This window comes from Nasonia vitripennis, chromosome 2 (assembly GCF_009193385.2).
Source record: "Nasonia vitripennis strain AsymCx chromosome 2, Nvit_psr_1.1, whole genome shotgun sequence".
In the NCBI taxonomy this organism is placed as follows: domain Eukaryota; kingdom Metazoa; phylum Arthropoda; class Insecta; order Hymenoptera; family Pteromalidae; genus Nasonia; species Nasonia vitripennis.
In genome coordinates, this window is record NC_045758.1 from 23,075,887 (window position 1) to 23,092,593 (window position 16,707).

Here is a 16,707-nt window from a genome sequence, read left to right on the forward strand (position 1 = left end):
CGATAAAAACTAAATCTTCGACACGAGCACAAAATAGGAAAATAATAACATTTATAGATTACAGGTTATTGCTAATAAAGTTAGGTATAGTCTAGTAGATCTAAAACTAATATGAGCGGTGAGCTCACATAAGTAATAAATCAAAGTTACTTTTGATTTTCAAAAGCTTCGATTGTTGGGCCTTTTCCGTTTGTTTAATTCGCGTTTCCGCTCGATTTTCCAATGATCTCAGGCTTCTTTATTTGATTTTGTACGTGTTTCTCTTTGTTCAATTAGTTTTTCTATCTAAAATTCGCCGCAAACAGAAATAATTAGGTTTAAGGACTTAGTTTTGATCCTCACTTCCCGTGCTTTTAGCTTATAATATAATTTGCTTTCAGCCGCGTAGGTTACTCATTTGAGCTAAGCTTCGTAACCAAATATTGATTTTTTTCGATACTGAGATACGTTCTTTGTAATGATAACTGTGATCATATTCATAGATTTAAAAAACCCTTCTGTAGGAACAAGAAGAAAATTAATTTTATAAAATAAAGTAAATTCAGTATGATTCATCGAAAAGGTATATGGTTGCGCCGCAGACGAAAAGTAGGTCAAGCACAGAAGCTTAAAATTCCGTTTGGAATGACTTGAAATTTTGAGAGATCGCTTTCGTCCGTAAGTGCTGGTCCACCGACGAATTAAATCTCATGAGCTTACTAGAGCGAAGATCCGCCGTGAAAACGTGTTCGGCAACTGCGACTGCCCTCTGCCGCCTGCTGCTGCTGGCTCAATGCCACTGGTAATGATAATGCGGATAATCGCGTTGACTATCCTCGAGGTCTCCCACGGACCAGACGCTAATCGTTGCACCGCGCCGGTACACGCGTGCTGCTCTTGACATTTTCCTGCAGTTTGGACCTTTTTTTTCGACGCACCAGTCGCGACTGCACTTATGCAAGTGGAATTAATTCATTGTGTAATGGTTTCCGAATTTATTTCTAGGCCATCTAATGCTAGTTCGCGCAGTACTCGTGACATATTTGATTTTATCGATTCGACGCTTTGGTTTTTCCAAAATAGACGTGTTTGATTTTCGAGGTAGGCATAAAATTTCGATCAAAATCGATTGTATTGTATGAACAAAAATTAACAGTGGATCCTACATATAAAACAGAGCGTTACGTAGTTTGCGTTAGCATCAACTTTTTTAATGAAATCCTTATGAAAAATGTATACAGTGTGATTAGAAAATTTCTATGCTAGAAATATCAAATGAATTGTTCGTTGTTATTTTGTTGAATACTAAATCAAACATGAGATATAGCTACTGAAGCAAGTGGATGCAGTCTGAAAGGTGCTGAGACAGCTATAGGGATGAAATATAATGAATCATTTATACTGTGTGGTATCACATCATGGTCTTTAATTCATTCCGATGAGTAATATCTCAAGATTGCATTGTAACCACTCGAGATGTGAGATCTTCCAAGACCTGCTACATACCAAGAGGCCGGGCATCCCTCACGTGACACTCGGCACCCTTTCGAGCCACCCAGACTGCAATTCCCGCGCTTTAGATACGGCAGTGCATATGCAACCCCATTGGCTGTCAGGAAGGTTGAGTCTTCGCTGCGACCACCTCAGGCTTTCCAAACTACATAGGATGCCAGTCAACACCGGTATCAGCTGGATTTCGAGCATGTGAGCTATCATGTCTTTTCTTCTATACCTTGCATTCAACATTTTCTTGACTCATAAATCTGCAGGTGTTACAATCGTTGAAGTGACGCGTAATAGCTATCGACGTTGTAATAAACTAACCCCGCGTAGCAGCTTAACGGGCTGAGATCGTATCAGACGTTCGGTTCTGCATACGCGAGCCATATCCGAAAATGTCATTGCCGCACGAATGTATACAAGAACGTGTAGTTTCCCCCGTTTAGTTATAAAGATGTAAACTATATAAGTCGTATTAAAAGAGTAGGTGAGCGCATAAGCATCTACTTAATAAAAATAATAGAGAGGCGCCGAAAAGTATAAGGGTGCATATGCAGTACCCACCCAGGTGGGTTGAGGGAGAGCTGTAGTCGGTAAGGGTAGAAATTTTGCTCCAGATAATATCGATCGTCGCGGAAAACTGGTTAGAACCAGCTTTATATCCAGGATGGTTTGTCCGGACCAGAGATCGTGGAACTGGATACAGCCCAGATAAAACCGGCTCGCAGAGACAGAGCCGCTTTGCCTTCCCACCACACTGGGTCGAAAGCACCACCCCTTGCGCTCTCCCACCCTTCTGCATTCCAAGCCCCATTGCTGCGTCTACCGCGGGAGAAGGAAAAAGCGCACGTGTCATCGATCTAGCAACAAAGGAATTGCTAATGTTGTTAAAATTAAAAGGCGCGCCCGTTTCCTTGCTTTCATATCCTCCTGGCTTTGTGAAAATTCTCCGTTTACAGGGCTAATGAAAGCTAAGAGAATCGTTTGATGACCCACAACTTATTGATTGTCCAAATTTACAATTGCAGCCCTTCCTTGTTTTGCATACAGCGTCATAATAAAATTTGAAACACTCGCTTGAAGCTTTGGATGTTTCTAGACAGCAACAGACTTCTGGCACCAGATAATGAAGCAAATGGTACACTATAGGTATAAAATAATATAAAAACAAATGATAATATTGGAGCTGACATAATAAAAGTTAGATTTGTAACTTTGGGGCAAGTGTGCTATTTTTACCAAAAGAGGAGAACAATTTTATTCCACGTAATAGGTTGCGCGGCCATGCTAGAATTGATGCGTTAGAGACCTGAGCGAAATCGTGTCCATGCATTAGGAGTGAAATATATATACCGCTAAAGATACTTTTCCCAGACCACCAGAATGAACAGTTTGCTCTGATATTTGCCGACCAAGTTGTTTATTTTTTAGGTGTATAACCGTCCCTCGATTTTCAAAGGCTGTATAAAAAAAGTAGTTTCGAGTTGGAAAAATGCACGATGAGAACTTCCAATTAAACGAAAACTGCAGAACCAACAATCTTTCTACAAAGTATTTCAACCAACTTTTTAAAGTCCCGCTATTCTCCTGAACGAACGAATCATAGCATCAGGCAGAAAATATCCCGCGAATCATCATTCCAATCGTAGTAAGTAAGTTGAATAAGTACTAGAAAACGACCGGTATATATACGCCTACTCGCCAAATTTCAGTTTTGCTCCATCTCTGGGTCCAACAATTTTCACTCGGATGAATGACAAGTCGCACAATCAGAGGCGCGTGGAGCTTGCGGAGCACATATATAGCTCGCTCCATCTGGTTTGTCTCCGCCGCTGGCGCACGGCTTCTCCTTATTCCGAGGCACAGGATGTGCCCAATTCAGATCAGTGTATCAGCGCTGCTGCCGTGTGAGTCACTTTGACGTGCGCATCATCATCATCATCATCATCATCGCCGTCATCGTCATCGCCGCGATTTTAGAGGCGTACTTGCTTGCCGAAAATTTCACTACAAAGTAAACCGTGCGCAATTATCGTTAGGTGAGTAATATGTATAACAAAGACCAAAAAATAAATCATCCCATAAAGCTCGATCGCGCGCTTCCATCGCCGAGAGGGCGCAAAAGATCGAGGTGAGTGGAAATTTTCTCTCGTTCGAACAAAGAGCTAGACATATATAAGCGAGAGCATTGTACATGCACGCGTGCGTTATGTGCCTCTCGTCGGATAGGTAGCGAAGCGATTGCCAGCGCTTGCGGCTGACCTTAGCCTCCAATTCATTTACGTCGGGCCGTTCCTCGCCGCCGCCGCCGCCGCCGCCGCCGCCGCCGCGTACTGCTCTCTGACGATGCGAGTGCCTCTGTATATATGCTGTGCATAGCCCGGACGTTGGGTTGTCGAGCGGCAAGGACGAGCGCACCCGCGCACCGATTCACTTTACGCCCGGACACGACGATTTCGCGGAATTTAACGCGCGCAAGAGCCGACTAGAGCGACTGTCGCCGGCCGCTCGGGACTGCCACTGGTGCTGCATGGCTGCATGGCTACCGCTGCAGGCTTCTTCTTCCTACTTGACGCCGATTGTATAGTTGATGTATGAGTGTATAGTTGTATCGTGAAGGGCGAAGCTTTGGGCTTCGCACACTGGCGTGGGGCACTTTTGCGCTCGTTTCTGATTACGTGACCGATGCGTGCGTTTTTTCGCGGTGTTTGCCGAAGCTCGTAAATTTTTTTTTTTTTTTTCATCGAAGGATGATTGAATCGGTCAACTGGGTCTGGCGTCGCTGAAGGCTGAATGTGATGCTATTTACCAATTACTTTTCGAGATTTTTTGAGATCGAACGATAAGCGATGAAACCAGTAGTGATTTTCCCTGTAAGTGAGATAGATTCGTCAGTGTACAGCACGACATAAAAAATTTACTTAAATAATTACTTTTAAAATTATATTATACAGAGCTTTTCTATTTGGAACTATAGTTTAAAGGTTTCTTTTTCAAAGAATTCTGTAGCCGAATTCGATAAGTAAACAAAACCCCGATTTTCAACGATCTCGTCACTTCAAACTTTTGCGCACATATAAATAAATAATAATGGAAACATTAGGAACTTTATTACGCGGAAAATATTGATAAAATATCGGATGTATTTATAGATGAGCGGATTATAATAATTCGTATTTAGTGTACTGATACTCAACTTAAACTTGATCAACATTGTAATCCTCAGAAGGAATTTACTTATTGATGATGATTATTTCCACGTATTGTGTGGTATCTTTCTTTTTCGTTGTTTTTACGTTACAGAGCTGAATATTTTTCCTGCAAATGAATGACATTTTTTGAAATCGTTATCTTATTAAACAAAAACCAAAGAAGAACCGTCGCTCAACGAGCAAATCCACTTCATCGTACATCCATCAATAGAAGAGGCAGGGAGCATACGGGAGATACGGGAAACTTCAGATGAAAAGATTTGGTTAATCGTATAATTCGTCTTAACGCATTTGCTCACTTTCGCGCGTCTATTCTTCCTCGAGCTTTTTATCGGGGCACTTCCGTTCATTTTCTATGAGACTTGAGTAATTCAACGAAAACCGGGTGTAACCGGGTAGACTTGGAATCGTTTCGTTCCGTTCGTCTGCGCCGGTGTTTTGCCACTTTTCCTTCTAAAGTTCCATGACATCCTCACTATAAGTAATATATGTATGTCAGATTTTTATGTGATATTCACATTGTAATCAATGTTAAATCGCGTGAGTCTTATATTATAATAAATAGATCACAATAGATCAAAATAGATCGAATGCAAAACATGTAATCTCTTAATCAAGCTTTTTATTTTAAATGTCATTCAATATACTATGTAAGTGTGTATTAACCATTCAATCAATAATTACGAGCTTGGATAAAAAGACGATGATTAATTTTCCGTGATAACGTTTTTTATTGATCGAGGCGTTCTTACTCTCGAAATTTTTGTAATCAAATTTATTTTCCACGCTTGATTTGCGGCAATAAATAAATGATGATTTAATTACCACAGTAAATTGATCAAGTAATAAACTCACTTAAGAATCGCGCCACTCGTGATAACATAATTTTTAACTATGTTTTTTTCATTAAAATATTCTTCGTTTCGCCCCTGCCCAACTACGCTCCACTCTATCCTACACCTCTACCGGTCGATCTCGGATCGAAACCTTCAATCAATCCCCGCACAATATCTCAGTGGCATAATACCATACCGTACACACAGTCATGATAGGTAGCAGTCGGGTAAACATTTCCCTTGCCTTATCATCAAAAAAGCCAAACATGACCGCGCGCGCTCGAAAATCGCCGGCGCTATTCCTGCTGTATATACAGCCGCACCTGTCTCGCAGGACTCGGTCGACTCGAGCGACAAAAAACACCTGTGATCGATCGTAACATGGGAAAATCCCGTCCGTCGCTTCGCCGCGCGAATCGCTGAGCGAATTCAGCGTATATCCCCGTAGAGTTATATGCAAATGTGCGACTTACCTGTGACATGGCTTTGTGTGCCAATGCCGCGTGTCACACGCGCTCGAGGAGCATCGCATGCACGCATATAGGTGTAAGTAGCGTGCGTGTGTATAGAAACGCTCGTCTATAGTAGGGGAAGTCGCGCGCTGAGGTGCGGTGGAGGGGCGGGGTGGGGTGGGATGGGGTGGGGGGAGCTCGAGTAGAGGGGAGAAGAGAGAGCGCCTGGCTAGCTGGAGAACACACATACAGAGCGAGCGAGTCGGCACAGAATCCCGCGGCGAGGAGAGCTAACGCCTATAGCCTGTGTGTGTTTGGGCTCTTTCTCCTCGTCAGTTCAACCTGGGCCCTGCTGGTACGCAGGCGAACGAACGCGCTGAGTCCAGGGCTGTTAGTCGCTCCTGTTCCGTGTACACATAACTCCAGCTCGGGCGCGTACGTACTGCCGTCGGCGTTGTCCTCGCCGTCCACACGGATCCCGATAGTCCGCGCGCGCGATACGCGTACTCACGACGCTGCTCCTGTTTTTTTTTTTTATACAAAAAACAACAACGCACGTGTACGTTTTTCGTCGACGACGAGTATTACAAGCGCGTATATAGTATATACCTTTGTTGCGCTGCCAAGTCAGGCGAGAGTGCTGGTAGACGGGAGAGAGAGAGAGAGAGAACGAGAGAAGTGTGCGCCGAGCGCGAGAGCAAGAGAGACAGAGCCAGGTGCGAGAGAAGCAACAGTACGTAGCGAGCGTTTGTCATCAGGATGGTGTCGAAGGACGTCGTGAAACCGGGTGTGAGGGAAAGCATGAACCCTTACGAGAAGCCGCCGAGCGTCGCGTTCGGCAAGTCCGTGAGGCTCTTCCTCTACAACCCGGAGACGGGGGCCTTCATGGGCAGGACGGCCAGCAGTTGGGGTGAGTGTGTAATTATTTTCTATATACCTGCGCCGTATATGCCTGCAGCGATGTTGAACTTTCTCTCTCTCTCTCTCTCCTTCGCCCTCTTCTTCCGAGCAACTACCGAACGATCCCACGGTTACTCGAGTTTCGCGGGCTTTCTTTCCGCGCCCGCGCAATCCGTTGATATTTACATCGCGCGTGCAGTGCAGCTCCAGCCGTGCATCAGCCTGCTGACGACGACGACGACGACGACGAGAGGAAAGGGCGCTGGCCTCTCGCGGCGGCGACGCGGCGAGCCGCACGCCAATTTTTATTCTCTCTGCTATGCTCGCTCTTGAGCAATCGCTTCTCTTGTGGACGCTCGCCGCGATAGGTGTCGGCCGAAACGGTCTCGTTTTTTCCCTAAACTCGCGTAGCATAGGCGTGTACGTGCTCGTATGCATCGGAGCTGAAGCCAGTGTAGGCGATAATTGTTCGCTGCTTATATAGTTACTCCCATGGAGAACCGTGCGGCAGCCGCGGCTAATGATAATGAGTCGAGGTGAATTAGTTCGTGCGGACGTGGCTCGTAACGAAGAGAAATTCGACTCTTGAAATTTCAGCGCATGCTAATATCGTTTTTACATACAGTAAACGACAACAGTCTCTCTGTGTTGTTGTTACACCCGAGCGCGTACGTAGCAACCAGCGGAGTTCGAATCTCCCGCGTTACCGCTTAAGAATCTCGTATAGAGCGTTAAACGTTATCCTCTCGATTTCGCAAAATCACAACCAAGTGAAAAAGTGCTGTCGCGGGATATTTTTTCTCGCCCGCGCGCGCGATCGGTTTGAGTTTTCGAACGCGCATCAGGCGAGGAATTCACATCGACGACGGCGAACCGTTAGGTTAGGTAGGGCGCGAGTAGCCGCGGCCAGGGCCGTACTTATAGCTTAGCGGACACTGTGCGCGGGTGCGCATCAGCGTTAATGTGCATAGGCGTGAGTCACTCGGCGCTTTTTAAACATGCAGCTGCTGCAGCAGTCGAATAACAGGGTGTGTGGATAATTGCGGGAGGGTTGAGTGGAAATGAGAATGTCTTTTTTCGGGAGGTTGTGTCTTATTATACGCGGCGCGTGTGTTGAGTATTCTATGGAAATCCATGAGGCGCGATTCACGGCTGCGTTGAGGTTAGGAGATGAGAAAACGGTACTTTAGTTCCTGCATTTCAAGGATTTAGATTTCAATTCTTTTCGGGTATCGATTTTTTGTAGCTGAAGTGAATTTAGGGTGTAGATAATTTTACGTGGAAGTCGATTTGTTTCGATTTAAGAATGGAATCGCTCGGACACACCCGTTTTATCGTTAAATTCGCGCACATTGGAATGAGTACTTCCATAGAAAATAGAACGAATATTATACTCAGCTGCTCAGGTCAAAGCAGTCAAATGTTGAATGGCATAGTATTCGTGAATCACATTCCGAGGAATTTCATACGATTGTGCAAAACACATACCTCGTATGCGAATAAGCAGTGTTTATTTTTCCATATAACATACGTCACAAATACGTTCCTGAGAATCAATAACTTTCAATATATTGGCCCATTTTCTTAAAATCAAAACAAAATATTCCACTGCACATGTCTGGCATAAACAGCTAACTCAATAAACTCACATTAAAAACAAACTATTTTGCCGAAGCGTGAGCAACATTTCCGAGGTATACCGGAATCGTCATTGTAAAATCGCAACGATTGCACATCATGAATGAGCATGTATCTCCGCGTATGTACAGTATAATGTAGTCGCGCAGGAAAGGATGACGAGGATATAGTTTTCTCTCACAGCAACTGTCCGCACGACATTATTGAGTATTACACGCGACGATTCGGACTTGGTCGCTCTCGAGTGTGATTCACTCCTTCTCAATGCGCGCGGCGGGGAATGCACCATCATGAAACAAACCGTGTGACTACGGTAGAGCGCTCGTATAATTTGCAAGCGTGCCCCGTTCACGAATCCAGTGTTTTTCGCTCTCATTATTACGAGATCGATGTGGACTTTTTAAAACGCGAGAAAGGTCAGTTTATCGGAGTAATTTTTTGTTTTGAGTTAGGGTTATCAACCAGTGATTTAAATCCCCTTCAATAAGCTCTATGGCTACATCGCCATAAATTATTTCTTCTCCGCAAAGTTGATCTGAAAAGAGTATGTACACTTCCGTGACTCAGGTTTTATTGCCCTAGACTGCGGCAGCCGGTGGACTAGCCGTCTCGCTATTATACATATAACGTTTACCGAGCAAAGCACACACACACACACACACACACACACACACACACACACACACGCACACACACACACGTCTATAATATGGGATCGACCTCGTTAACGCTGACGTCTCGGGGGTGTGACCGACTGCCTGTATTTTGGAAAGACGAGTGAGAGCAGCGGATTTCCGAGAATCTTGGCGATCGGCGATACTCACTAAAAATAAATATACGGGCCAATATACGGGCGGCGTTTTATATTTATCATGAGGTTGCTATATTATACGCAGCAATTGGCTTCGTATTCTGTCCAATAGGCTAGATGCATTCGAACACCTGGACATGTGTACCAGTGCGGTTTTTTAATAGTTTTTGAAAGTAAATAAGTAATGTAATTCATTCGCATAATTATAAAAATGCGATTTTATCATTTTCATTATTTTGCACCGGCGGGAGAGTACTTTGCAAACAATTTTCCTTTATCGGAAGGCCAATCTTGTTTCCGATGTCGCGCCGCAATTTAGCGTTATACGCGCGCCGTAAGGAGACCCTCGTCGTCTAAACTGATAGGATAATTGAAAAATCGTTCTAAATCGTAATTAGCTCTTGTAACTTGACGTCACAAGGCTTCAAAGGAGCCTGCAAAACGTGCGAATTTTAAAATCATTCAAGATGATGGCTCATATCGGGAATCTCGTTGATTTTAAAAAGATTAATTAACGTATAAACATTTAACATATTTCAAGCTTCCACAAATCAAAGCTAAATTCAATTCGTCATGTAGATTAAATTAGATCGTTGGTTAAAACCGCGACTATGTCGGTATAAAAACTTCATTCATTGATCGGATGATGGAATGGTGAGTCAAGTATTTTTTATGGCCGAAAAATTGGACGCTCAACTCAATTAGCGCGCATGAAAGATAGCCAGTACTCGAAGTTAACGACGGAACTTCTCAATGCTTAAAATTCATTCAAACGTACCAAAAATGCTAATTTTCTATTTATCCCGGTATAATTGTTAATCTCACATATCGTACGCCGCTTTCAAATCAAATTTGACGTGCCGGTGTGGCTTTGATGATAAGGTTTCATGCGAACGTGTTATGTGGACAAGTGCAATTGATCGGGGAATGGATAACGCATTTAAAACGCATCGCTGGAAGTGCAATTGTCTCGACTGGTCGCCCGTCGCGATGACGATTACATGTACCGGCCAACAAGCACGTGCGCAAAAAAATTCTGCTGCAGTCGCGCAACGGACGCGTTGCGCGCGAACCAGCAGAGAAACGCCACACGCGCTCGCATACATGTTGGCGAAATAAAAAAAAATTGTTAAATCATTAATATCGAACTTTGCATAAAAATAATATAGCGGATTCTTGTTTGTAACGTTCCATACTATTCGCGTTACGTGTTTGTTGTGGAAGAAAACCAGTACACATGATGGAGCTCTATAGGTGTCGGCATTTTCCTATGCGCGATTAAAGACCTTTTTTCCAATCATCTCGTTCCGTTCCACACTCTGTACACTCCATTCTTCTTCGCCCTTCCATTGTGATGGCATTCGGAAACTCTTGACACACTTACGATAAAAGCGTTAGCCTGATAAAAATCCGCGTTAATTAAAGTAATGCAATAATGGCGCTTATTTGGGATGAAAGCAAGCTTATCAAGCCGTGAAATTCAATGAATGCGTAATACACGCGGGGGGCGTACATACAGCTGAAATTTATTGGTTCCAAGCGATTATTTCATTCATACGCACGCACGGCTCAACAAAGATTGAGTGCTGAGTTTGAATGCGCCCTGAAGGTAATCCGCGTCGAAGGTCGATTACCCGTCGTATGTGCGATAAAGTATAGCGAATCGCGAATGCATTTAATTCGTATACGTAAATCCTAAACTGTGAGAGACGCGGAAGTCATCCGATCTTCGACAAACGATCCGTATTGTCTTTCACCGGCGTTATTATTACACGATCAGCTGCACACAGTCGAGCAATCCGATCTTTTTCCAGCGGCTACCGTGGCCGATACATTTTCCCCTGTCGAGTATAAGTACGCCGCGTCGCCGAGAAAAAGGTAGTAATAATAATCTAAAAAAGCAATCCTTGGTGTAGCGTGGCTCATGAGGTTGCTGCCGAAAAACTAGTCCAACTCGCGATACAAAGAAAATAAGGCCGTACGGCGATCCCTTTGTTCGCCGTCGTCCTCACCCCAAGGGAACGCGAGCACGCGCGTAAACCCCCGACTAGATTCGCCTTTGTCCAAAAAAGCGTATGGGTTACATTATACTTATAGACACATAGGCATGAGGCGCGCGCGGAACAGCTCGAGCTGCACGAGATCGGAGCAACTCGTGGGTGTACCCTTCGTTCGCGGCCGGTCGCTCGGCTGGCCCTAGGTTACGTAATGCCCCCGTAATGCCCGGCCGTTTAATGTCAATTGACCTCGTTGTGGCACGTTTGCGCCGGGGGAAGTTCAACAATTGCCATTCAGCGTCGCGACGTTGCGCGCGTGTACATCGCGCCGCGAAGACTGCCACTGTGTCCTGTCTCTCTCTCTCTCTCTCTCTCTCTCTCTCACTCTGCAGATGCGCGCGTGTGTGTATGGAGAGAGAGAGAGAGAGAGAGAGAGAGAGAGAGGCGTAATGTGTGCAACGCGCTTCCGCCTCATTCGGGGGACAGAGAGCAGCCGCGCTTGTATATCTACGGGATCGAGAGGTCTTTCGGCCTTTGTCCGTAAGCTATACAGCTATCAGATCTCGATCTCGAGTATCCCGCGCGCGGCCAAGGACCGCAAGCTGGATTTTGTTTTCGGCGCAGAGCTGGCGCTGTAAGATCGATCGGTGAATCGCGTGTCTTACCGGTTTTTTGGAGAATCAGGATGTTTATACTATTTTGCCAAAGCGTAACGATGAAACAAATTTTTACGAGATGATATTGCTTTATTTTTATACGGGGGAGAGTAGGGCTGTCATGTAGCAATGCTTACCTGAAATCGCCATATTGAGACGCGCATTTTATATTATTTTTCTCCTGATATTTCATACTCCGACTTGGACACGAGAAGACGATAATTGTATTTATGACGCACGCGCATATCTGATTTTATTAGATTTTTAGAATTAAAAAGAATGAATAAACTAAGAATTACGTGTACAGTTATGCTCCAAATTGATCAATCTCAAGTTTCACACCAGAAACAGCTTATAAAACACGCATCACCGGCCGTTTGAAAAATTTCATAGGCAACCTTGCTACAATTATATAATATATTATTGCAACGACATTCCTTTCGTGAACAAGGCAAACTATGCGTGCATCACATTTTTTGCACTACAGCACTTAATAATTCTGCTCAATCGACTGCTTATGCATGCATAAATTAAGTATTGAAAAAATAATACTCTCGAAAAATCAGCTGCAATATCATTCGAAATACTCGACGAACCAATCGATACTTCGCACAACGACCATGCAAAATTTCATCCTCCCGCCAAACTATCCGAAAAAACCGCGCTGATCTTTTTCGACACCGAAGATAACCGATCTCTCGCGCATTTCGCGCTTGAAAATCCGACTCTGGTGCACATCGCGACGACCTCGCGCTCTGGGGGAATTGAATCAAAGAGCAAATTGAATTGCTTCACTTGACTGATTCTTTTGATCTCCGCTGATTTCGACTCTCGTAACGACTACTCTTTGTGCGTATCCGCGCGCGTTATGCACCGCCTCGAAGCTTTTGCGAAAATGCATCGATTCGTCGAACACGACTCCAGCAAGCCTCGATTCGTACGTTAATTTTTCTTCTTTCGATTCTAGGAAAAATCGGCCTGTTCTACCTGATATTCTACGGAGTATTGGCTGCCTTGGTCGCGATCTGTTTCTGGGGATTCTTCCAGACTCTCGACCCTCGAAGACCCACGTGGCAGCTGGAAGCTTCCATTATCGGCACGAATCCTGGTAAGAATTCACGAAATTCGTCTTATACTGCATAATAGCACACGAAATTATTAATTTGACTCGTTATTTTTGATTATTCAAGGTCTGGGATTCAGGCCACTGCCACCACCAGAGAACGTTGAGAGTACACTTATTTGGTACAAAGGAACTGACAGGAACAACTACGGGCACTGGACAGATGCGCTCACGAAGTTCTTGAAACGTAAGGGACTTCCTTCTCTCTTCTCGATTTTATCGCGACTCGTTATCGAATAGAAGACTTATGGAAAACTTGTTGCCCACAGCTTACCGAACCCCTGGAGGAACGCCCGGACGTGGTGCGAATATACACAACTGCAGGTACGACGACCCGCCGAAACCAGGACAGGTTTGCTCCGTCGACGTGCAGAATTGGGCGCCTTGCACTGCCGAGAACAATTTTGGATATCACACGTCTTCTCCCTGTATCTTCCTCAAGCTAAACAAAGTATGCTGCTTTTATTCGATTGATTTTTAAATCCATAGAATTAACGAGTAACATTGTCCTTTCTTATCTTCAAGATATTCGGCTGGAGACCAGAGTATTACAATGACACTTCGGACCTGCCTGCGAAAATGCCAGAAAAGTTGAAGAGCCACATCAAGAGCGTGGGTAACCCAGCAGAGCGCAACACGGTTTGGGTGTCCTGCGAAGGCGAGAATCCAGCTGACCAAGAGAACGTTGGGCCTATCAACGTTATCCCACGACAGGGCTTCCCAGGATACTATTATCCCTACGAGAATTCCGAGGGCTATCTCAGTCCGCTAGTCGCTGTGCATTTCGAAAGGCCACGAAGTAAGCAAACAGACCGTGTCTTATTGTCCGACATTGGCATTATGGATAAACTATTCGTTATAATCAGCTGCTTTGCATTTCTAACGTTGTTTTATTCTTTTTTACAGCTGGCATCCTCATTAATGTAGAATGCAAGGCATGGGCGAAGAATATCATCCACAACCGAAACGATAAGCTGGGCTCTGTGCATTTCGAGCTGCTCATCGACTAAGAAAATATTCTCAAAGCTGTATTCATTCGTTCACCATTCGACTCTTCATGGGCATAATTCTCGAATCTGGGCTTGTTTCTAGATCTTCCGACTGTTATCGTTATTTAATTTAGGTCAAACACATTGAGATAGTTCAGCATTTCATTAAGTATTATTCACAATCATTCCATAATTGATACGTACTTGCGACTTGAAGAATTTTGTATATTTTATAACGTTAAAATGTCAAAGATCTAGAAGTTGCCCAAAAGCCCTCGTTGCCGTTCTGTTTTTCGCCTGTGCAAGTAAGCAGAAACAGTGCAGAATAATACATTGATATGAAGAAAAAAGACGCAGTAGGTGCGATCTACTTTCTATCGGTGTATGATCGTCGAAGACTCATTACAACCTTCGGGGATTTCTTTTGAAGCCCCAGCCTGCGCAACCAAATGTTTTAAGTAATTTCATGCGATCGCTAAGCAGTATCTTTTGGGTATGAAAGGATTGTCTATACAAAGTATAAACAATTATTCCCAACGATTTGTACAATTGTATTAAAAACAATGTCTCCCTTGATGAAAAGCAGAAACTAATGAACCATTTCAATTTTTCATTCAGGGAACACATATTAACGAACAACGTCCCCATGTGCGATGTTATTCAGTGACACATACACTCGCATATCAAAACACTACAAACACAACACAACCCTACACTAAATACACATACATGCGTACGGAGTAGTTTAATTGTAGATTATAGTTGCGTAAGTTGCAAAAATCTATTCTGATGGTCCATGCTCGATTTTGTGATCTCCAAAATAATTTAGAGAAAGCAAAGGTAAAGCCAACATTTTAGCGTATTTGATTTATTTTATATGGTTAAACTGAAATCATGGAAGCAATCTGACGACCTCATGCGATTGAAGCGTATTGCAATTCTTTTAAAAAGTGATTTTTTTTTAAAGATTGAATTATGACCGATACAAAAACTGCGAATTAATTGTAAAAAGACAATACTTTATAATTTTATATTTATTAATTTGTGTGTGATTATTTTATTCGTGATCTAACAAGTCGCATTCAAAAGGCGTTTTGGAAAAGTTTTCGAATTAAAATTTTTGTAATGTTTACCTTTTATATGATTATTGTACCATATTTGAAATTTTGTATTTCTCGATACGACAGTCGAACAATCTCGTGATACTATATAGCTTCTTATACCTGCCAGGCAAGAAGTTCGAACATGTTTGCTAAGTTTTTAAAAATTATTATACAAATATATACACCAAGATACAGCGCAAGAAACCTCGATCGAATGTATAAATTATACGCTCATCTGCTACCGTATGCAGAAATGTAAAACTAATAAATAGTGAAAAAGACGCTCTAGAACTTTCGGGCTAAATATTTTATCAATCAACGTACCTTGTAAATTGTTAATATGTTTAACTTTAAAGACAGCACTTAAGTAATTAATGATATGAGTACACTGTAAAACAAAATAATAGGCTGTAAAATTTATGAAAATTTGATTTGGAATTCATATAACTATACCAAAATAATTTTTATTAAAACTTCTAACAAACTGTAATTTATACACTATAAATTTATCATTAGTGCCTGAAATCTAGTGTAAGAACAATGTTAACTATAAATATCTCGTTAATATATTGCATACATTAGCCAAGCATTCAGATAAATATTAATTCGCGTTGCGAGTGAATTATAAGACATTTTTCACGCCAGGTATTGCAGAGTAGTGATCAATTTTAAACCTACTTGTGTCTACGCTGTGTGTCACAGAGAACTCCATTTTTGCATTAGTAGGTTTGCAGACAAAATGAAAACTGGTTTTTGATAATATTTCGGTCATTGTTTCTATAAATTTTTTGTAAAATGGATGCTTTCTGCGGAACAAAAAACAAGATACGTGGTGGAATAGATACCAATAAGCACTGCGGAAAAAGGATTTCTATTTTTAAATATCACGTACCTATAAATATACAACAAAAGTGTGTAAACATAAAACAAGAAATAAAACGTTTTTCGTCATCTGCTTTGTTTTATTTTGCTATTGAAAATATTGCAGGCTTTTTAATCTTAAATAGTGACGATTTGATGACATCAACATTAACAATATGAATGCAGTGATGGCGTAAATCTTGTTTATACTGATCAAAAATCATCTAATTATTGCAGATGTCAACTGAAAGCAAAGCCAATTAAAACAAAAATGCCTTTTCTATAAAATGAAAAATAATGATGTCAAATACCTACGTCGATGCAACCTGGTAAATGATATATGGACTAAACACTAAAGCCCTATTGTTAGTAGACTTCTGTAATAAATCAAGCTGATGCTTTTTTAACATAACTGGAAATGCCGTTATACATTTTTTTCTGGAATACAAATAAAAAATAACTATACCCATCAACCATTACAAAATTTGACTGCCTTTCAGACCAGTTCTAGACACTGAAACAATTTTATTTATAAGTTTATAAGCAACGTTACTCTGTTTAAAATTAACTGAGATATCTATGCCAATTCACATTGCATAAATTGTCTGCCTAATTTAAAAAGCATAGAACTGATTACTTATAAATCTAAG

General features: G+C 42.5%; 1 protein-coding gene across 3 annotated transcripts; it reads left to right on the top strand.

The window, feature by feature from the left end:
• The first annotated feature begins 6,219 nt into the window (after nt 1-6,219).
• LOC100120574 (sodium/potassium-transporting ATPase subunit beta-2) lies at nt 6,220-16,147 on the top strand. 3 transcript variants are annotated; one of them, XM_001604152.6, is made up of 6 exons: nt 6,220-6,889; nt 12,949-13,089; nt 13,172-13,291; nt 13,374-13,555; nt 13,630-13,903; nt 14,011-16,147. In XM_001604152.6, exons 1-6 carry the CDS (start codon nt 6,739-6,741, stop codon nt 14,112-14,114), a joined length of 972 nt encoding a protein of 323 aa, XP_001604202.1. In that variant the 5' UTR covers nt 6,220-6,738; the 3' UTR covers nt 14,115-16,147. The 3 variants fall into 3 exon arrangements, 2 of the variants coding, with proteins under 2 accessions (XP_001604202.1, XP_016838214.1); XR_004344553.1 differs by having other exon boundaries at nt 6,231-6,414; XM_016982725.2 differs by lacking the exon at nt 6,220-6,889 and adding an exon at nt 11,760-11,865.
• The last annotated feature ends 560 nt before the right edge of the window (nt 16,148-16,707 follow it).

What these genes read in the sequence shown, in the direction of transcription:
- LOC100120574 (XM_001604152.6), top strand. Translation starts at nt 6,739, where the DNA reads ATGGTGTCGAAGGACGTCGTGAAACCGGGTGTGAGGGAAAGCATGAAC. An exon ending in CATTATCGGCACGAATCCTG is followed by an intron (nt 13,090 to 13,171) that starts GTAAGAATTCAC and finishes TGATTATTCAAG; the next exon opens with GTCTGGGATTCAGGCCACTG. An exon ending in TCTTCCTCAAGCTAAACAAA is followed by an intron (nt 13,556 to 13,629) that starts GTATGCTGCTTT and finishes CTTATCTTCAAG; the next exon opens with ATATTCGGCTGGAGACCAGA.